Genomic DNA, 24,379 nt, shown 5'->3' with positions numbered 1-24,379 from the left:
CTGGAATACATTGCAGATGCCATATCACATTTGAAGAGTCTCTGACATAATAAACAGCTAAACCCCCCTCAAGTGACCCCATTTTGGAAACTACAAATCTCGTGGAATTTTTTTAGGGGACTGAACATTTTTAACCCTCAGGAGATTAACAGAATTACAACACATGGGGCTGGGTAAATACACATTTCCCATTTTTCCAATACAATGTAGCTTTGGTTGCAAGTTTTTGATTTTCAAAAGGATATAAGGAGAAAATGAATAGTACAGTTTGTTGCACAATTTCTCCAGACAATACTCCATATGTGATTGAAAAATAATTTTGAGGCACAGTGCAAAGCTCAGAAGGGAAGGAATACCATATTTGAGTGCAGATTTTGCTGGATTGGTGTGAGGGTGCAATGTTACAGTGGAACAGTCCATGAGGTGCTAGAAATGCAAACCCTCCCCATAAGTGAACTTGTTTTAAAAAATAGAAGCCACAATTAAATCATCAAGGGGTGCAGTGAGTATGTTGACATCACATGTGCTCATAATTACATTTTTACTATTAAAATGTTTTTAGCCCCAAATTTAAATTTTTATAAAGGCTAATAGGAAAAAAGTGGACCACCTAGTTTGTTGTGCAATTTCTCGTGAGCGTGCCTATTCCCTACAAGAAAGTGGGAACTGCTTTTTAGGCACAGTAGATAGCTCAGGAGGGAAGGGGTGCCATATTACAGTGCATATTTTGCTGATATGGTGTGCTGGTGCCATGTCACATTGGCAGAGGCCCTAACATGCCAGAACTGCAGAACCCCCCCATATGTGACATTTTACAAAATACACATCTCAGTGCATTCATCTAGGGGTGCAGTGATCGTATTGACACCACATGTGTCACAGAATTTTCTACCACTGCATGATAATGAAAAAAAAAATACATTTTTATCACAAAAAAAAATTCATAGCCTCAGATTTAACATACTCACATGGGAAAATGGGGAAATGTGTCACACAATTTCTATTGAGCATGGCAATACCCTATGTGTGGCTGTACAGTGCTGTTTAGCCACACATCTAGACTTGTGAGAGAGGGGAGAAGCGCTATGTGACCCTTGGAGCACAGATTTTCCTATACTGGACTCTGTCTGGCCTCTGTTCAGCGGTGTCAGTGTTTTCAAAAGTGCACAAAATTGTGACCGACATTGCTGGATTATAGGCTAGAGAGAGTCTACAGTGTGTCAGTCTGCATCATTATAGTGGATGTTTCATTAGGGGTTTCATCTGAATCTTGTAGTTCAGAGATTTACACATACACCCCAGTGTAAGTTCTAGGCATAGAGCGTAGGATAAATGCGAGCCGAGCCTTACTGCGATCTTTGGGAGGCAGAATAAACAAATCAACAGCAGGTCAAAAATGTATTTTATTTATTTTATGACATTCACAGTGCAGAATAAGTGATAAGATGGTTTCATTTTTTGGCTCAGTGCGATAGCAGCAATACAAGGTTTATATCAGGTTTCTATGTTTTCCTACTATCAAACACTAAAACAATGCTTTAAAAAAGTTTTTGCATCACCATATTTTGAAAGCCATAATTTTTACATTTTACATTTTTTCATGTTGGGGTTTGTGTTTTGCAGGATAAGTTGACGTTTTTATTGATACCGTTTTCAGGCACATAACATTTTTTGAGATCGCTTTTTATTCTGCTTTTTGGGAGGCAGATTGAATAAAAATCAGCAATTCAGAAATACATTTTATTATGCTGTTCATTCTTTAGTAAAAGTAATAACACTGCTTGATTCCTTGAGTCATTACGATTACAGCGATACCACATTTATGGGTTTTTTTATGTTTTGCCTCCATACAATAAAATCAATTGTATAATAAAAAAAATATTTTGCATTGCTACATTCTGACAGCTATAGCTTTTTTATTTTCTGCTGATGGTGTTGTACAGTGGCTTGGTTTTTACAGAACAAGATGATCTTTTTAGGTATTCCAAAATTTTTCTTATATTTGTCTTTTTGATTGCATTTTATTCCACTTTTCTTCCAAATGTTTGATGAAAATGCCTTATTTTGGCCACTTTTTTATTTTTTTTTTTAAGGTGTTCACTGAAGGAGTTAAGTAGTGCAACAAATTTATAGAGTTGGTCCTTCTGGACATGGTGATGCCAAATATGTGTGCTTTTTTGTTTATCTTTGTTATTACATAAATATACGTGTTTTTTGGTATAAAACTTTTTAATATTTTTTGTTGCTTATTTGGGGATTTTTGAAAATATTTTTACAAGTTTTAAAACTTTATTTTACTTTTTTACGTAGTCACCCTATGGGATATAAACTTTTATTAGTCTGATCACTAGTGTAAAGTACAAGCATGGCAAAGCTTTACAATTGTCAGTATGACACTGACAGAATGCCTCTTAAACCATGCTTTTGGCACAATCTAACAGGCAGGCCACTGTAACCAGGTAAACCAGTCAAATTACGTTGCTTGAGTCCCAATTGGGTGGGTGAGCCGGAGCAAGGCTATCACTTAAGCCGAGCTCTCAATGGCAATCAGCTGTGTAAAATTAAAACTTTTGGCCACATTCCGATGAGATGTGTGTGGCCTTTCTCAATTCACTTGTATTAAGTGAAGCTGCACATGTCTAATTAGAATGTGTCTGGGAATAAGCATATTGCATACTTACGGTCATATAACTGCCTTTCACCTGTGCAAGGGATAACTCTGATAATACACACTGTGCACTCTGTGAGGATCCACAAGTTTGCTGTCACTCTATGGGACTGCAGATTTTCATGTCAGAGTTAGACAACCACTTTAATGAATTTGGCAAACCTTTCAGCTACCAAGTTGCTCTACAAAACGTACTCCAGACATGGACTTATATAATTTTCTGTTTAAATTTAAAGGGGATGTTTAGTCTAAAATGACAAGTCTGCAGTCACTCTACGTCTCACTCTATATAGTTGCAGATTTGTGAATCTTCAAATCATACTGTGCGCTGTGGGGATTCTCTAGTGTCAGAGCTGGTAACTGCTATCATATAGCCACGCTTATGTGAAAAGCATACTCCAGCGAGAATCCAAGTAGATGGAGGCAGCATGACTTAATTCAATTGTATTACATGAGGCAGCACCTAACTAGTCAGGTTCTGGGAGGGAGTATGCACATCACAGACTTGCAGTTATGTTACTGCCATTCCAGACTCTGACTCCAGAGAATCCTCACAGCCCACAGTGTGTATGATGCGAGGCTTCATAAGTCTGCAGTCACATAAAGTGATACAGAGTGAATATAGACTTACTATTTTAGACCGGACTAGCTTTGAAGCCACTATTGAGGTATATATTATGATGAATTTGTCAGTTTGTGTTAAGCCACTCCCGCTTAGAAAAAGCCCCACGCACTTATCAAAAACTTGATGGAGCTGTCTAAAAACACCCAAACTTTTCTGACATTTCAAGGAATTTTATGCCAAAAGTTTACAAAAACATGTTGTTGAATTGAAGCCTTGAACGCTAAAGCCAAAATTTGGAGAAAGATCTAACCCCTTCTGAGAACAAGTTAGATGTCTCAAAATAAATTATATTAGGCATTTAAGTTCTGATATATTGTAAAAATTTATAGTATTCAGCTAACAATGTACATTTGTGGTACTTTTATCTCTCTAAGTACTAACGTTTGTTGGCGTGACCGAATCAAGATGTGTCAGCTTTCAACATGTTGTCACTTTGATGTAGTCAGTTTTCTAAATATATTGTGTGCAGCTTATGGAAAAAGAAGGTTGCCCTGTGGTCAAATGCCATCAGTCATCCATTATTCTCACATAATACCTTACAGCTGTAAGGGACCTTCCATCATTCACATGACAGAATCTCAACTTCCATGTTACAAGCATCAAATCTCTTTAACATTGCTCTTTTAAACCATACTGTACCAAGATAACCCCAAGGTCATTTAATTTCTGAGCAGATGCCATGCCATAACCATGATGTACAGATATATTATTCGTCATCTTCACATTTTATGTGTTCACGGGGTGCCATTTTAGAGTATGTCACAATATACTGTGTGTATAGACATTGACTTATCATTATGTGCCTCATTGTAGATAGCAGTGATAGATTGCTGAGCTGGCAGGAAAAAAATATGCGAGTGCACAATATGATTAAAAATAGATAACGGATTGTAGATACGATTTTAACAGGGATGTGATGCAGCTCTTTGACTAACATTGTTTCTTTCCTTATAAATTGTTTCATTTGATTGAATTTCTTATGTGTGGATCATAACTCAAGCCACCTGTTCGCCTACTGGGCAACATTTAACATTTAATTTGTAATAGTTGCATGTAGCGTCTCTCGGCACTGCAATCTGCTTCAGATGTTCACTAAAGCAATCTCATGGCCGTTAGAAAGTCTCTAAATAGAAAATGTGATTCATTCCTTACTGTTAAGCAAAATTAGGATTAGGAAACTTTTTATTACAATTCCTGCCATTATTTATTCTCTTTTGTTTTATTCATATATCCAATAAAGAACAATACAGTTTAAATTCACTAGTCGAAATATTAATATGGTTATTGTCAATGATGTGCAAATATTAAGATAACAAATGACTACAATGTCAGATAAGTTTCATTACTGATGTATGTAAAGCTCTGTGGAATTAATGGCACTATAAAAGTGAATAAATATTATATTATATATTATATCTACCATAACAAATTTTTGAAGGTCTTTCCTTGACCTATACAGAATAAAAGCACAGTTTTAATTCAATCAGGTTAGTAAAAGACCATATTCTCCGTTCTTCACCAGTCACATTTTGGAGGGAGTTTGTACATTTGGTTTAAAGAGCAATAAAATTATTACTATTTAGTGTTGGAATATCATACAAAAACCCAATAAAATACATTTAAGTTTGTGAATGTAAAGTAAAAAACTAAAAAGTTCACCATGTTTGAGTATTTTTTCTAGGCACTGTAAATAGGGCCTAATTTTTGTTATTTTCTTACTTTTTTGCTATTATAAGGTAATTTTAGTAAGAAAATAAAGGCTGTATTTTGGATATTTCTTTTTTAATTATCGGGAAAGTGCTAGTAGCAATGATTTGGATTAGAAGCTGCTTTTAATTTAACTATTGTTAACCCACTTTTTACTTACTTATTTTTTTTATAACACCTCCTTAAGAGGATAAAAGATATTTGGAGGCATTTCAACATTTAACTACTTTTTTTATTTACCTTATTGCCACTGTAACTTGGCCTAGTATAATAACCACAGTTACAGTGACCTCTGTGTTGAATTGCCAAGTTGACTGGTTCTCCTAAACACTATTAGAGCTTCCTACTACTGTATACGTAGTGATTACTTAACATTGTGTATACAGTGATCGAGACTGTAATAAATCATTTGTGTCTTCTTCATATTTATCCCTGTTCCACAATTTCATGCAGCTGCTCAAGTCTGCAGTGAAGTTAAAGACTGTCACTGTGGAGAACATGGCTGGGCAAGGGTTAGGCAGGGTAGGCACCCATTTAGGGCACTGCCTCCTGGGTAGAAAGGAAAGTTTTTTTCAGCTCACCCGTAGTATTATTTCACCTGGCTCCAGGACCCAGAACGGTGCAGGGATATGAATTCCGTGTTCAGGAATATAAAGCAGCAAGTAGTGGAAATTCCTTTCCTGATCCAGCAACACGTCCGAGATAGATGTGAATTAAAAATTCATTTTATTGAAAAATTGTTAAAACACCAATCATCAGAATGACATCCAAAAATTTTTTTCTTTAAAAAGAAAGCGTCTTACGCGTTTCTGGCCATTGTGGCCCTTAGTCATAGACAAGTCTATGTCTATGACTAAGGGCCACAATGGCCAGAAACGCGTAAGACGCTTTCTTTTTAAAGAAAAAAATTTTTGGATGTCATTCTGATGATTGGTGTTTTAACAATTTTTCAATAAAATGAATTTTTAATTCACATCTATCTCGGACGTGTTGCTGGATCAGGAAAGGAATTTCCACTACTCACTGCCTCCTGGGTCCCTGAAGGGGGTGCACTTTGGAGATAATAAAAATTCCTGTCATTGCAGTGTAAATGACTGCAGCTGGCCTGCACCTCCTCCAGCCTCGAACATTCAGCACAATGACAGTAAGGACGCAGGAAACAAGTATCACTTACACCACTCATCATGCTCACTGTCTGCTCCACAACCTGTGACTGAGCAGCTCTGAGCAGTGAGGAGAGGAGCTCAGCCCCTGCAGAGAGGAGGACACTTCACTGACAACACACAAAGAAGCCTCCTTTGAGAGCAGAGCTGCCTGTCTTTACCACTGGTGAGCAATACACAAAGGTTAGGGATGATCTTATACAATGTACAAATAAATATTGTATATTATAGCGCTTTTTCTAATTAGATTTTTTACTCCTAAGCCTGAAAAAATGACACGTTTCCATTATATCTATACAAAAAAGGTTACATAATAATTCCAGATGTAGATTCTATAATATGGATGCCACAACTTATCGTAATATTCACTAAGCAAGTTCAAAGAAGGCTTCGATGCATTTCTGAAAAATATAATATTACAGGCTGAGTAAAAGATTTTTTAGATGGGACGTTGATGCAGTAAATTAGTTTGATTGCTATATCTTGAACGAGGAAGGCATTTTTACCTAATATGGGGCAATCAGAACTTATCTCTAGGGTTTTTTCATTTCAGCAACTTTTTTTTTTTTTTTAGAAATACTGCACAAGTAATGTGAGTGAATAATTTATTGGACAAATCTCCCGATCAGATAATGCCAAAGAGGATGCCACAGGAGGCTCATTTTAGTGTATCCACCAACGAGATGAAGTTTAGCCACCCACAAAGGGTATGAATAAAAAGTCTGTATGCTGATGCTCATCTCAAGAGATAGCGAGCATAATGGTGCCGAAGGGTTAAAATTTATACACTGGGGTCTATTCAATACATTTAAAGAGGGACCCAAATAAACCCTTGACACATTACTGCATCAGATAAGCCAGTATTAACAAAAAGCCATAATACATCAGTGTACATGAGCCCTTACAGTCTTCAGCTAGATTAAAAGTATTGAATCAACTGAAACGGTCACAGAGCTTCTCTTTTGGATTAGATTTGCTAAATATTAATTAATAATTGTTAATGTTTTCAAATCCCTCCTCCATAAATGTGCATCATTATATCGCAAAACCTACAGCAAATCAACAAAACGTTAACGTCATCCTTTTTCTTAGCGTTACATTTTTCCTATCTCTAAAGGTAACCCATTCTAAAAAAGAAATGTTGAATATAGTCATATAGTGTATATTCAAATATTCAATCTGTGAGTTAAATATTAGACATACTGATTGTGTGATTGTCTCAGATGGCAAAAATCCAAATCTATCAGACAACACTGCAAATATCTTCCTATTTTATCAGCTATTTTTCATTTCCAAATGTAAACATTTTAGCAATTGACTTTAAAAATCAGAGAACCAGAACAGTGCCCATTCTTTACACGCCATTGCACTCTGCAGCATATTTTAGCAAGTTAGTGATGAATTCTCATGCCACACAGGCCAGACTAAAACTTTCAAATTAGTTCAGAGGTGGATTTTGTCTGAGCTCTATAGTAATTCACATTTATTTAGGTTGTTCAGCAAAAGTGAAGTTCTAGAAAAGTGTGTATTGCGAATAATGGCTGTAAAGCAAACTATATGTTCCTTTTTGAAGAAAAATACAAAGCATATCCAGGCATGGTTGACAATGATTGATTTATATGAATGCCCAAATGTAATACTACATTTCCTGTGGTGACAAGATGTAACTACCCTTAGATAACAACTCATCACATGGAGTTTCTAAGGATTGACCATCAACAAATGGCAGAAAACTGTATCAGCTTCAAACTGCAAAAAAGCTGTTATATGACTACTAATTCAATGGGTAACTAATAGAGATGAGCGAAGCCGAAGTTTGGTGTTCGGTGCATTTACCGAGAAAAGACTTTACAAAAAAAAGTTTGGGTTCGGAGTTCAGGTGCTTTACATCTGCAAACCACTTGCACGAGCATTGTTGTGCTCAGGTATGCTCAGACGCTCAGTGCTCAGCCCTGTGCAAGCCACTTGCAGAATGTCTTACACTGGTGGTAACCACAGAGTCATCAGATGTAGTGTACACCAAAAAGAAAGAAAAAAGAAAAACACCACACAACCTCCCCCGGAAGTGCTCTGTTTATGGCTGGCTGCATGTAAGCGGAGACCCAAACTGCCCAATCAGTGACTTCCATTGGGTTTCAGGTCAAGTCTGGGACCCAAACCAAACTTTATGTAACGTCTGGCTGAAAACACTGAACCAAACTTCCATGAGTCTGCTCATTGCTAATGTCTACTAACTAAACCTTTTTTATGTATTTTCAAAAAACAATGTTATAAGCAAAGATACAAAAAAGTTTGCCATATAACTTGTTAAACAAAGATGTCAATTTCTTCCCTTTTTTTCCTCCCTACAACATTTTGCTCTGATTACTATCTCTGAAGTACGGGATGAAATCCATAGTGCTGCTTTGGGCCAAGTGCTACAGATAAATAGAGGAGCGGGATCTCCTCTTTACGCCATGTGCAGTATATGGGAGGCAACATAACATCTGGTCTCCAGTTACAAGCTCAGGAAAGACTGACAGTTCTGGGGACCTTATCTAGGAGAGGTGCTGTCAATATAAAACATTAACCTCTGTAATGCCACTGATAGGAATCTGATTACATACTGCAAATATTGTTACAATTTTTTGTGAAATTTGAAGGTGGAAGTGTGTCTCTTTCTAATGGTCATATTTTTGTATGCGAAAGCACTTTAGTTATTCTCTTACTTAAGGCAAACCCTGATCTTATATTGTTTTAATGGTTAAATTAACCTTCTTAGACCTGTGAAATAAATAAATACATCAATTATCTACCTGTGCCAATTTCACATTGGAACTATATTGCACATGAATGCAATTTTACCTTGAGCAATTATGTATCCTACTCACAAAAAAATTACAGATATTTGGCTTTTGGGTGAAATTTATGTAAAACGTAAAAATTCACACTATAATGATATTTTATCATGAAAGTGGGGCAACAACATCTCCTATTGTTCATAGCATACTATTCTTGAAAAGCTTTTCTCAGGTCATTGAGGTCCTATGGTACAGAGTTATGAGCCTTTACATGGCAACTCAGCTGATCCCAAAGGTTTTCTATGGGATTTAGGTCTGGAGAAAGTGCAGATCACTCCATTTGAGGCAACACAGTCTTCAGCATCTGTTCCCTAATGATGGAACCTCAATGATCTGGAGGATTGTCATCTGTGAAGATGATATTAGGCCTGTGTCATTCATGCAGAGGCACAATGGCTAAATTAATGATGTTTTTCGAGTAGCAGGGATTTGTCTCCATGCCAATCACAAAGTGTAGAACAGTTCTCTATTCACTAGACACACCTGCACACACTGGAACATCAACACCATCAAAGGCTTGTCTGGTGAAAGCAGTGGCTGATGTATTACACTTTTCTTGACATCTCCAAGATCATTGGTGGCCATCATTTTTGCTTAGTTTGAATTGACTATCATCAGTAAACAGCATTGTAATTCACTGGTCCCTCATCAAGCAAGACAATGACGCTTGTGCCTGGTGATCTGGTAACGTACCCTTGCAGGTCGTCTAGCAGGCAGACCATGCTGATATAAATGATTTTTAAAGGTCTGACATGACATTTCAGTGCCTCTCACCTCCCTTAAATATACCTGGAGTTGTGAAAAATTCATCATCCGGGTCTGAAGGACATTGTTCACAATGAAGCGGGCAATAGTGTGGGATGTGGGCAAATGATGTCCACATCTATGCCTTTCTGTGATTCTTCCAGTCTCTCTGTTTTAACCTTCTGATTACACTCTATGACACTAACTTCAGTGGCAACTTTCTACTTAGAACATCCTGCATGAAGCTTTGCAATGTCGAGGTACTGTTGGTCAATTGTTAGGTGTCACCTTGGTCTCATGAAGATGTCAACATATGAACACCAGGATGAGGAGTACTGTTTAATTACCAATTCTAATTGAACACCAACATTTATTGGGTCATTAATGGATTAAACACCAATTATGAATTTTGCCATTACGCTCATTGCTAGAGAATAGCAAGTTGTGCAATAAGTATTGAAACATTAAACAGTAATTGGACATGTGCATTTTAAAAATAGAGAAGATCACATTAAGTTCATCTGAAAAGGTTAGAGTACATTTTAGAAACATTCTGAAACTTCACCCGAAAACCAAATATCCCTAACGCTTCGTATATATAGTATATATATATAAATAGACACTGACTGAGTTTTCGTGACTTCTGCTCTGCATGCCACTATTTTTTATATTCCATATAGGAAAATCCTGGTGGTTGGTTCAGTTTAAAATGAAACAACTGACATGAAGTATGGACTCTTTGTCTTAAGCATGTGAAATGCATGCACAATGGGGTTGATATCTTGTGACTGACCAGGCCATTGCAGAATATTCCACTTTTTTGCCTTAATAAACTGTAGGGTTGCTTTCACAGTATGCTTTCAGTCATTATTCATCCATACTAGTGCCATCCAAGCAATATAGTTACATTTGGTTAAATATGAGCACAAAATATAGCCTTCACACTTAAGAATTCATCCGGCTGCTTTGTCTATGGTCACATTATCAGTAACACTAGGGACCTAGCACCATTGGAAGCCATGCATGCTGTCTTAGGCCCCCTTCACACATACGTGAAAAAAGAACCGTTTTTTCACGGATGTATTAAAGGGGTGGTTTGCTCCCCATGTACCGTGTTTGTGGCACATGCGTGTTCTCCGTGTGTTATGCGTAATAACACACGGAGAACGGAAAGTCCCGCCTTACCTGATTCTTCCGGAGCTGTCTGTGGTGCTGAATGACAATGTCCGGCACAGGCCACGCCCCGCTGACGCTGCTTCCGGCCCCCAGTGAAGAAGATGCATTGTTCAAATTCACTGGGCGTCGGATGCAGGTGACAGCCGCGGCAAAGACTGCAGAGCTGGTGGAGGTATGTTTTTTTTAATTTTTACAATGACACGTGTGTTTCTCCGGCATGTGTCACGTGGGACCGAATCCACACTATATCTGTGTGGTACGGGTGCGGGTCACGTGACACCCATGCTGCCGAAGAAAAATGGAAATGCCACCGTATGGAGCACATGGGCTCACGTCTGCTCCACACGGAGGCACGGGCCAATGGCTGAACACGTACGTGCACATAAACCCATTGATTTTAATGGGTATACTTGTGCCCATGTCTGCTGTACATGCGGGAACGGACCTAGCATGTACCGGAGTCACGTGCATGTGAAGGGGCACTTATAGAGTATGTGGTGTGCTTTGGCTTACAACCAGTTCCAAGCCTTCTCTATACTCTCTTCTTCCCATCCTTCTCTTACAGGTTGATCTTAGTTTCATATGTTCAAAGGATGCTTTTCCAGAACTGGACTGGCTTCTTTAGATTTCTTTTAGGAAAAATCTAATCTGATCTTTCTATTTATAAGGCTGGTTAATGATTTTCACCTTGTAGTCAACCTTCTGTATTTGCTTGTGTGAAGGGGTTTTCTTCACCATGGAAAGGATTCTGTGATCATTCACCACTGTTATCTTCTATATATGTCGATGCCTTTTTGAGTTCCCAATATCACCAGTGTGCTTTTTTTTGCAGAATGTAAAAAAACTTTCAGGTTTGGCCATTTCTAACATTTTTGCTATTTCTCTGATGAATTTCTTCTTTTTTCACTTAAATGATGCTCAGTGTCCCTTCCATTGCAAACTCCATTGACCGTATAGTGTGGGTTCACAGCAACATCTTCCAACTGAAAATGCCACACATGGAATCAGTTCCAGACCTTTTATCTGCTTAATTGACAATGGATTAATGAGGGAATAGCCCAAGCAGCCCATTAAAAGGCTTTTGAGAAAATTGTACAATTACTTTTGGTCCTCTGAAAAATAGGCGTCTACATATCAAAGAACTGTAATTATTAAACCCTTAGGGGTACTTTACATGCTGCGACATCGCTAGCGATTGCTAGCGATGTCGAGCGCGATAGCTCCTGCTCCCGTCGCTCGTGCGACACCTGGTGCTTGCTGTTGTAGCGAACATTATCGCTACGGCAGAGTCACACACACATACCTGGTCAGCGACGTCGCTGTGACTGCCGAACAATCCCTCATTCAAGGTGGAGGTGCGTTCGGCATCATAGTGACGTCACTGCAGCGTCACTAAGCAGCCGGACAATAGAAGCGGAGGAGTTTCCTTCCGCATTCCCAGTGGACGCAGGTCAGGAGATGTTCGTCGCTCCCGTGGAGTCACACACAGCGATGTGTGATGCCACAGGAACGATGAACAACATCGTACCGGTGGCTGCAGTGATATTAAGGAAATGAACGATGTGTCAACGATCACCGTTTTGGAACAATTTTGCGATCGTTGATCGTCGCTCATTAGTGTTACACGCTGCGATGTCGCTACCGGCGCCGGATGTGCGTCACTAACGACGTGACCCCGACAATATATATCGGTAGCGATGTTGCAGCGTGTAAAGTACCCCTTACTCTAAGGTAAGATGTCAATACCCTCAAATTAAAGTTGAGAGTCTGCAATTTTAGCCCAATTTGATTATATAACTGTGTCTTTAATATGCTTTGGTAGACAGCTAAAATGCCAAAACGTTTGTCACTGTCCTAATATTTCTGGACTAACTATAAATATATATTTATAAGATAGCAGACCAAACCTACAACTTTATTGATTGAACATCTAACACCAATTACCCTCATTTCAAGTAATCACTACATCATTATACTAGAAGTTCACAATCATTGTCAACAATGACCTTAGTGTTTAAGGCTGACAATGAAAATGGTACTATAAAAAGTGTGTTTCTTGTTGAATGCAGATTACATAGTATTTTAAGAACCATTTCTATTAAACCCAGATACTTTTAAACAGTTTTTGGTTTCAAATGTTCTGAAAATCTCAGACTAAATCCTATAAGAAAATTTTAACAGTCAATATTTACTAAATATTCTTCTTTATTTCTATGTAACAGCTATCTACAATTGGACAAATTTCTTTCACTCGAATTCAGCTTGTATTAATATTGCGTAACTGATTTAAGCACATTTCAAGAAATTTTATACCAAAGTTAAATAAATATTAGTGTCCGTGCAAACAAGCGTGTATTCAATTACAAGATCCTGTGAATTTTGTATTTGAACCATGACATCATTTTATAGTTATTTTTGCATCAAACGGCTGCTAGAACATTGGCACATTACTTCCTTCCCCTGCAAAATTTCTGCTGAAAGTACTGATTTGTTTCTATCACATCCTGCCAAAACTGATCTCATATAGCAATTCCTTGGGACCTTAAACTGAGAAAATTCAACTACCTTTAAGAAGATAAAAGAAAAAGCAAAGATTGTTATATTTAAAGGAAATCTGACAGCAGGTTTTTGCTACCTCATTTGAGATCATCATAAAGACAATCACAGATAAAAAGTGGGTGAGCCATAATTGTCATGCCTTCACCAGCATTCTGATTTACTTATGTTTTATAATATAATTGAGTTTAGTGCATAGCCCAGTCATTGAGTTATTCTGTTTCCCTGCTTTGGCACTCACTGTATTGTCTGATGTAACTGTCCTGCTCATGATGTTGTCTTTTTTATCAGTCTCTTCTGTCCTTATGGCTATTCCCGCCATCCGCCATGTTATGCAATGATCTGTCATGTTATGTAATTATATGTAGTATGTCTTGTACCATGCATAATTCTATGTACCATATTTTTCGTTTTATAAGACGCACCGGATTATAAGACACACCCCAAATTTAGAGGAGGAAAATAGGAAAAAATATTTTTTAATGTTAAAATGAGGGTCCGTCCTATAATCTTAGTGCATCCTAATCCTGATGTTCAATGGGGTGGAGTGGCTCAGGAAGGTCACAGAAGGCAGGGTAGGTGATGCTGCGTGCTTAGAGGACGGGGTGTTGTGGCTAAGGAGGGTCAGCGATACTGCAGGCTTGGGGGTGTAGCGGTGGGCACCATTTAATCCCCTGGATATAGCTTAACGGGGTGACGGGGTGGAGTGGTGCCATAGGGTCAGGGTCTCAGGACGTGCTCGGGCGTGTAACAAGGGGGTGCCATTGATCTGCGGGTAGGCGGGCTGCGAAGGTGTCACAGGACGGGGTGTTTTGGTGGCAGGTGCATTGAGATGACTGCAGGCTCCATTAAATCGCCTGTAGTTGACAAGATTCAGTTCAAGAAAATGGCCCTGAGGTGGCACATGTGCAGATAGGACTCTGGGTCCAATTTTCTGATGAAAATGAAGTTCATCGTGACAACTGTGGGCAATTCAATGGAGCCGGCAGTCAGGTGAATACACCCGCCACCAAGGAACCCCATCCTGTGACACCCACACAGCCTGCCCACCCACAGATCAATGGGCTCTCCCGCCTGCAGATCAATGGCACCCGCTGCAACACCCTCGAGTGCATCCTGAGACCTTGTCTCCTATGACCCCGCCCCACCACCGCCTCCCCAGTAAGCCATATCTGTTTTGTAATACACACCCCAATTTTGCCCCCCGCTTGGGGATAAAAATTGCATCTTACAATCCGGAAAATATGGCACCTAACATATGTAAAATGCTTTATACTGAGTATATTTATTATATATTTATTATTTTTCTTGTAGTTTTACACTAATCCTATCAATAACCATTTTAAAGGACCCCCTGCGTCTTCCTCAGTGCATCAATAGGAAAGAATTTAGCTGTCTGACAAATGATTCTCCCTGAACATTGTGGTTGGCAGAACAAAATTATCGTGAAAAAATTAAGATGGTAAAGAATAGTACATAGGCATAGAAGTATATGTGTCTTGTGCCTGGCAAAAATAAAGATTAAAAATGATGATCAATAATGTAGTCTAGATGGTAGGAATGCAGCATGGTATGAGTACATACACATAACAGATAACAGGATGGCTGAGAGAAAACCGGGTTAAATGCTGCGCTAGAAAACCACGATTCCGATGGATAAAATAAAATCCTTTCCTTTATTGGCACAAGTCAACGCGTTTCAAAGGCATAACCGCCTTCTTCATCAGGACAAGACAGTACAAGAAAAGAACAGCATGTTTTTTTCTTGTACTGTCTTGTCCTGATGAAGAAGGCGGTTATGCCTTTGAAACGCATTGACTTGTGTCAAAAAACCCGGTTTTCTCTCAGCCATCCTGTTATCTACTATTTCTGCATCGGGGCTGCTGCTGACCACTGCTGCATAATCTGCCTATATGCTTGCATAGGAGTTGTGCCTGTCACAACCAAAACAGGTGAGTACCTGTCTTTACATGTGTATCCCCTCATCCACCAGATAAGACCCTATTTCTGCGCTTGTTTCTTCCACAGTTTTTCTCCTGATCTACATACACATAACAGAACAGGTACATAAATGGACTCACGGGAAATATAAATAAGATACTATTTAGAAGTCCCAAAAACTAAAAATGTTAACTTTAAATATTAATCAGGACACAGAATACACTGATGCAGACCCACCAATGACTCAATGTGCGTTTCACTGATGCTTCATCAGGGGTCAGTTTTGTGAATGCACCTTGCTGTACTCTGGAACTTCCTAATGTCATAGTCTGAACTAGTGCATACTCAATTTTTCTAGTTTGTAATATGGAGTCATATCCTTTGTCTGCGCACTCCTCCCTGTTATTTCAGGTGTTTTTCATTTTCCTTTTCCAGATTCTGTTCTATCTAGCCCATATAAAAGTTCAGTTTGGACAAGAGAGAAATAGCAGTTAGAGTAGGACCCAGATGAGAGTTATAGCTTGACGTGGTATCTAGGCACAAGTAAATTTGGCCACCTTTATTTGCTAAGTAACTCATATTTTTCAAAAAAATGTTTTCATGTTCAGTAGGCACCAGTTCAGTCTATGAGATTAGGAAGTGCTGGCATTTTTTCTAGGATTAATAATGTGTGATACATTCAAAACGCATTGTTTTTCTCAATTTTTTTTCCCTTTACTTTGTCCTTATCATTGCATAGCATTTGGATTTTAACTAGATTACAAATAAGGATTTTTTTTTATCTACAACCTGTGATTTGTCTCCTGAGGATTGACAGTTCAGACCAGCAGCATGATCTGAACTGTACTCTATCCCACGCTACGAGTACTAGCAGAAGCAGCTTTGCCTCTACAATATGAAAGAAGTGCAAATACAATGAGGCTGGTTGAATCCAACTATCTGGCCAGGTTCAAAATGGCATAGATTGCTTGTAACGCATAAATCATGGACCATGTTTACCCTTTGTGCACCTTGCTTAGCTAGTTGTTCATGCTGGGCTGCAGAGTGGCCGGTAGCCTAAACATCAAGCTGTACACTTTATAATTAGAGATGAGCCACCACCCTAGTGTTCAAGTTCGGCTCGGTTCATCAAACTTGAGGTGTGTTCGTCAAACGTTCATCGAACACTTTCGAACACCTTCAAACACCATTGAAAAAAATGGCAGGCAAACACAAACACATACAAACATGCACAAACACGAACGCATACACACATATTATGCTCACCTTACCTTCCGTTCCATCGCCGGCCTCCTGGGACTTCCAGTACAAGATGTGTATCGGGTACCCATCGCGACTGATGATGGAACTTCCGCTGACAGAGCGCTAACGTCAAAGGCAGGAGCCGCTTGCCTCCAATTGGCCAGCGCACTGCCTTTGAGTAGCGTCTGATAGAGGAAGTTCCTCCCTTGTCATGATGGTTACCTGATACACATCCTGTAGCAGTGAACTACGTGTATCGGGTAACCATCGCGACGAGGGAGGAACTTCCTCTGTCAGACGCTACTTACAGGCAGCGTGCTGGCCAATCAGAGGCAAGCAGCTCCTGCCTTTGATGTCAGTGCTCTGGCAGCGGAAGTTCCGGCATCGGTCACGATGGTTACCCGATACACATCTTGTACCAGCAAACTGCAAGTCCCAGGAGGCCGGCGATGGAATGGAAGGTAAGGTGAGAATAATATGTGTGTGTGCGTGTATGTTTGTGTGTGTTTGTGTGTGTTTGTACGTGTTTGTGTGTGTTTGTGCATGTGTAAAATGGCACAATAGGGGACCAGGATGGGACATTTAACAAGTTGTGGAACAAATTGTCTGCATTGCAATGATTACCTATGGGAAATCTTGCTTTGCTGAACGAGTAACTTGGTTAACAAGCACACTCCAAGATCGAATTGTTCTTGTTAACCAAGGTTCCACTGTATTAACATTGAATGGCAGTATTACTGTGAAAAGCCAGTTATGCTTTTAGTGATCGAACCCTTATTGAACATAACCTCAAACTGTTGAACCTGAAGCTAATTGTTCGCGTTCGTCGAGCGACTCGAACATCACCTAAAACAGGTCGAATTTGAGATTGGCGAACAGTTCGATTCGAACACCACTCATCTCTATTTATAATTAAAACCCCTTCTTTGTTAAGAATGAAGAGTATTCAAAATTTGTAAACTGCAAAGTTGCTTGTTTGTATAAACCATTTATAAAGTTGAGCCAACCCCTTTAAAATGTAAAAGCAAAATTGCTTTATTGTGATAGGAAACCTTGTAGCAGTATTGTCCATGATTGACAGTGCCTACATTTGCCTGTGTGATACAATGCGTCCCAATATTAGTCATTCAAAACAAGGCTACATCTACAAGTTATTCCCTTGTAATGTTATGCATCATATCTAATCTTAGCAAAACAGTAATTTAGCTTGCATTGCTCTTTATCACTTAAGTCATAAGGTAGCACATTTTAAAGTCTATTTCAGGTGGGTGAGAAAAATTTGCACAAATATGAGTTAACATTGCTGGTGAAGGTGAGCAAACAGCAACAGTGAGAATAACAGTCACGTCCTTGTGATCTCACTTTTCCTGAAGTGCTAAAATAAAAAAACTTAATGTTCTCAAGTTCAACTATAACACAAATTTAGTTTTCAGTCTTTACAGTCAGTTTTATTTTTACTACGTTGAGAGTGTTTTAAGTTAACACAATACTTAAATAAACTGTACATTAAAAATAAGTCTCTTACAAGAGTACACTTTTATTTTCCTATGTGAGGTCTACAACCATTGATAAAGCACAAGTTTTTCAACATATTACAATCACCCCTTTAGCACCCTTTTATTGTTAGAACTGGACTATTCTTTTATCTTACTACCATTCAACCAACATTCATCCATGTAACCTTACAACTAATGGCATAATGAGCATACCTTCTTTTAGCTCAAAATCCACAGAGAATTCTATAGGAAATCGGGGATCATCGCCGCGCTTGTCACCATTCAATCCAAAGAATTATTATTCCAAGTCATTTATTTGGGAACATTAACAAAGTCTACGCGTTTCAGGGGTCTCTGCCCCCTTACTCAGGACAATGTAAAAATAATGACACAGAAGATATGAATATCTTCTGTGTCATTATTTTTACATTGTCCTGAGGAAGGGGGCAGAGACCCCTGAAACGCGTAGACTTTGTTAATGTTCCCAAATAAATGACTTGGAATAATATTTCTTTGGATTGAATGGTGACAAGGGCGGCGATGATCCCCGATTTCCTATAGAAGTCTCTGTTTCCATTTTACTGGTCCGCAGCTGTCTCCTCCAGCATTTATGCTTCAATAGGTGTTGTGACTTCTCCCAACAGCTATAGGTGAGTGCACCCTATTAATCCTTTCACTGTTTTTATTAGTTAAGACGCTATGCGCCTGTTCTTTCTTCCACAGTTCTTAATTAGCTCAAAATCCACAACAGCCCCAACCACCATTAGGTTAAACTATGTGTATTCATGCACAGTAAACTGTACATTATGCTGTATATAAACAGCAGAGAAAATACTGGAGAGAGGGTTAACCTCCAAATTTCTATTAGAAACTTAGCAGGAATATATATTTTGATATGTTTCTTCCTTATACTTGGATATAGCTAAAATATTTGGGAAAAAAGCAAAGGGTTGGTAGTAGGATCTCCAATTCCCTTTGCCTCCAGTGTAGGATTTACGAAAATTAACCCCTTCACACTGGGCGATTTTCTGCTTTTCGTTTTTGTTTTTCGTTCCCCCTTGTTCAATCTTGCCACATGAGGACTTTTTGTTTGCAGGACAAGTTGTACTTTAAAATTAAACCATGAGCTTTACCATATATTGTTTGTAAAAACAGCAAATAAAATTCTAAGTGCGGAAAAATTGCAAAAAAGCGTGATTGTACGATTGTTTGGGGGGAATTTTATTCACCGTGTTCACTATATAGTAAAACTGATGTATATGAGTGATCTCTCTGGTTGGTATGAGTTTTCAGATACCAAACATGTATAGGTTTACTTTTATATACTGGGTTAAAAAAATTCAGACGTTTGTCCAAAAAAAGGGGCACACTTTTTACGCCATTTTCCGTGGTCCGTAGTGTTCTCACTTTTCATGATCTGGTGCTCAGTGATGGTTTATATTTTGCGTCCTGAGCTGACATTTTTAACTGTACCATGTTTGCACAGATGCTGCATATTGATCGCCTTATATTGCATTTTGTGAAAAATTAGTGACGACCAAAAAACGTAATTTTGCCACTTAGATTTTTTTTGCCACTACTCTGTTTACCAATCAGATAAATTGATTTTATATTTTGATAGAGCAGGCATTTCTGAATGCAGCAATACCAAATATGTGTATATGTTTATTTTTTTTAATTGTTTCATTTTCAATGGGAGGTGATTTGAACTTTTAAGGTTTTTAATTTTTTTTTCTTTTTTTATTTTACTAGTCTTTGTAGGGGACTATAAGGATCAGCAGTCTGATCACTGATTCATTTCTGCCGATCAGAGCTGCACAGCTCTGATCGGCAGAAATGCAGCATTCCTGTGAGAGATGATGCTCTATCGACTGTAATGGGAACTATGTCATGATAGCAACAGGAGTCATTGCATGACCCGTCGCAACCATAAGCTCCCCATGATTGTGTCATGGGGCCTACAATTGTAGCACAGGGTCACATGATAACTCCTGTCTTTATCATGACGTAGTTCCTGTTATAGCTGGTAGAGTAACAGCTGTAACAAAAACACAGCACTTCTCCTGATCAGAGCGATGCTGTTCTGATCAGGAGAAATTAATCAGCGATCAGACTGATTCTTATAGCCCTATAAGGGGTCTAGTAAAATAAAAAAATAAAGTAAAAAAGAAAGTTTAATTTTATTTTTATTTTTTTTAAATAAAAAAAATTTCAAATTACCCCCCATTTGGACCATTTAAATTTAAAGGGCTCAAAAAATATAAAATATACACATATTTGGTATTGCCGTGTTCATAAATGCCCGATCTATCAAAATATAAAATCAATTAATCTGAGTGGTGAACGACGTAGCAGCAAAAAAAAATTCCAATTGCCAAAAATTACATTTTTTTCATCGTCACAAATTTTGCGCAAAATGCAATAACAGGCGATCAAATTGTAGCATCTGTGCAAAAATGTCACTATTAAAAACATCAGCTTTAGTTGCAAAAAATAAGTTGTCACTGAGCCATAGATCCTGAAAAATGAAAATACTATGGGTCACGGAAAATGGCGCAAAAAGTGAGCCACTTTTTTTGGACAAACTTCTGAATTTTTTAACCTCTTAGATAAAAACCTATACATATTTGGTGTCTACGAACCCATACCGATCTAAGGCATCATGCCAACACTTCAGTTTTAACATATAATGAGCACGGTGAATAAAATCATCCAAAAACAATCTTGCAATTGCACTTTTTTTTGCAATTTTTCTGCACTTGGAATTTTTTTTACCGTTTTCCAGTACACTATATGGTAAAATGTATAGTTTTATTTAAAAGTACAACTTGTCTTGAAAAACACAAGGTCTAATATGGCAAGATTAAGAGAAACATTAAAAAGTTACGACTTTCAGAAGGAGAGCAACATAAAATGAAAAACTAAAAATTGCCCAGGGTGAAGGGATTAATTTTATTTATAACCACAAAGGATCACTAAAAATATTTAAAATTGTGTTCTGCTTTCAATATAAATTATTTTTTTATATTGGACATATTGTTTATATAGGGATGGAGCTAGAAACAGTAATTTAGACAGGCAGTTGACTTTAATTATTTTCAAAAACCTCTATGGTCATTTGAACTGGTGGTTACACTGTGCAGCAATTGCACCATTATCTATTGTTCTTTATTTCTGTGGATAATCTATTTATGTATTTTTATGCATGGTCATTAAACTTTGATGCTTAATATTCATGTAACGCTGTCACTTCATGGTGTTCTACCATTTCTATTGACATTGATGTGTTAATGTAGTATTCAAAATATTCTGTTTATTGCTCTTGCTTTGGTAGATGAGCATATGTTTGCTCTATTGTAGGCACACCTAGTTTTGTAAATATAATTGATTTTATTCTCGTAGTTTTGTGTTTTCATACCATTAAAAACAGATTAACTATTGATGATCCTTTTTCAGCATACTTCTTTCTTCTTGTATGTTTTGTACTGTTTCAGTATGTTCTAACTAGATTCCAATTTTTTTGAATGGCATCATCATTATTTCTTTTTACCAATCTGTATACAAAGTTCTTGTTCAGTGCTGCATATACAGAGGTGGAGAAGGTCAACATGGTAATGTACCATGCTTAGGCAGTCTGGCTGTGTGTGACAGACAGTTTCTCTCCCCAAAGCTACTGTGCATGATTTAGTTTTTTCAGCTTATAATTTAATGAGATTTTAGAATGTCACTGAAAGAGAAAAAAAGAGGACTCACTGGATGTTTAAACAGAACCTGTCAGCAGATTTGGGGCCTATAAGTTGCGGCCACCACCAGTGGGCTCTTATATACAGCATTCTAACAGTGTGCCCACCCATATCCTGTCCACCGCCATTAACTTGAGAACGGCGGCAACTATAGGCATAGAAGTGGTGTCTAGGTATAGTAAAGTATCCATGCGCTACGCAATGAAACCATCTATAGTGCCACTTGGTGGAAAACAATGGAGTTTGCATTTTTATTTCAAAAACAGAATGAGATAGAGATAAAAAGTGAATCACAAAGTTGTAGGGCATCATCAATTCAATACAAATCGACACCTTGCATACAGAAATGCTATGATTAGAACATGTAAAACTCACAAGGCTGCGGACATGAAGCGATACCTCTTCGAGACCTTCCTACAAGTCATTGGGTATGGTTGCTGCGTGGAGTGGCCTCCACGCTCACCTGACTTGACCCCATTGGACTTCTTTTTTGTGAGGTCACATCAAACAGCAGGTGTATGCGACCCCTCCACCAACTTTCCAGGATTTTCGACGACATATTACAGATGCTTGTGCAAATGTGTCACCTACCATATTGCACAACATGCAGCAAGATACAGTATGCTGTTCAGAGTCCAGATGTGCATTGATGGTGGCCACTTTGAGCATGAAAGTTAAATGAGCGCCATATGCGTGACCAGCATTCAATGTTTTGGGGGGTCATAGGTTTCATATCATAGCATTTCTGTATGCAAGGTGTCTATTTGTATCGAATTGATGATGCCCTACAATTTTTTAAATGCCTTTTTTTCTCTATTTCGTTCCGTTTTCGAGATAAAAATGCTAACTGCGTTGTTTTCCACCAGGTGGTTTCTTTGCATAGTGCATGGATACTTTACCATACCTAGACACCACTTTTATGCCTATAGCTTCCGCCGTTCTCAAGTTAATGGCGGTGGACAAGATATAGGTGGACACACTGTATAAGAGCCCAGGCCACTGTGGAGAACGTAAAAATGACTTTATAATACTCACCTAACGGATGGTGCGGAGGAGTTGGGTCATATGGGCATCTCCGTTCTCCGGTGTCGGCGCCTCCTCTTTTGGCCATCTTTGTCATCCTTCTTCTGAAGCCGGTGTGCATGACGCGTCCTACGTCATACACACTCACCGTCATTGAGGTCCTGCGCAGGCTCACTTTGATTTGCCCTGAGCAGGGCAGATCAAAGTATTGTAGTGCGCCTGCGCGGGACCGGTGAGTGTGTATGACGTAGGACGCGTCATGCACACAGACTTCAGAAGGAGGATGAATATGGCCGAAAGAGGAGGCATCGGCACCGGAGAATAGAGACACCCATATGACCCAACTCCACCGCAGCGACCGTTTAGGTAAGTATTATAAAGTCATTTTTGCGGTCTCCACAGCGGCCTGGGTTCTTATATACAGCATGTTAGAATGCTGTGTATAAGAGTCCACAGGTGGTGGCCACAGACTATAAGCCTCAAATCTGCTGACAGGTTCCCTTTAAGGCTACTGACAGTCCTGAAGTTACTAAATAAAAGCTGAGCTTTTTTTTTTAATATTTTTTACAATTTTTTCTATTGGTAAAAAAATATAAATCATCCAAAAATAATTAGTCTTCAAAAATTATTTTCCACTACAAAATGTCAATAACAAAACCTGTTAATCATTTTCTATATGGAACACCAGTATAAATGAATATTTGCATGAGGTGCAAGATTCAAATTTGACATATGATTGCTTGCCATGATTTTGTGACATACTGGAGGTTCTATAAAAAATTATTGGTATACTATGAATATATTTCACTTGTGTAAAGGTGAGAGCAAAGGATTTTTTCTAAAAGTACTATTTTTAATGTCATAGCCAATGTACAAACAGTCTTACTTTATATACTTCAGATAGGGTTGTTATTCTCTTACCTGTCTATGATGGCACACATGTCAATACTGATATTTGCAAAGCTCCCTTGTTTCCCTTGCTCTACGGCATGAAGGTCAACTAGCTGGTTGTCTACATGGAGAAGTTGCATGCATCCTTGAAAGGAATTTTCATAAACAGGGTGAAAAGAGTTGTTTAATTTGGAGAAGAAACCTGAAAACATAAAAGTAGGAAACAATTAGAAACTAAATTTCATGTAGATGACGGTAATATCTTAAACTGCTTACTGAACCATGGTACATATTAATCCACTTATATAAACAACTACAATGGTAATTAAAGAGTTGCTTGCCTTTCTTTTCATTAGAGTAAGAAAGTGCTAATCAGAATTGACAATGTCGAGGAAAATCAGATGCGAATCACCAAGTAACCAATGGTTTTAAAGTAGATGCATTGTATATTCTCACACACAAAAAAAGTTATGTCAGAAAATATATAAAAAGAAAAATAGGAAAGGGTTGAGATCAGATCAACACGTAGAGAAATATCATTACTTTATCACTGAGCTTGGAAGG

At 38.3% G+C, this 24,379-nt stretch overlaps 1 protein-coding gene across 1 annotated transcript in view; it reads right to left on the bottom strand.

Annotated features, from left to right (window-relative positions):
- The window catches only part of CNTNAP2 (contactin associated protein 2), a 2,823,191-nt gene that overhangs the window by 1,092,795 nt on the left and 1,706,017 nt on the right, over positions 1-24,379 (bottom strand). The window contains exon 10 of the mRNA XM_075315157.1: positions 23,846-24,017. Coding sequence (XP_075171272.1) covers positions 23,846-24,017 — 172 coding nt within the window. The remainder of the gene's footprint in view (positions 1-23,845; positions 24,018-24,379) is intronic.

Source organism: Anomaloglossus baeobatrachus, chromosome 6 (assembly GCF_048569485.1).
Source record: "Anomaloglossus baeobatrachus isolate aAnoBae1 chromosome 6, aAnoBae1.hap1, whole genome shotgun sequence".
NCBI classification, from domain to species: Eukaryota; Metazoa; Chordata; class Amphibia; order Anura; family Aromobatidae; genus Anomaloglossus; species Anomaloglossus baeobatrachus.
Note: the sequence above shows the minus strand (reverse complement) of the source record. Positions and strands in the feature narration are given on the sequence as shown.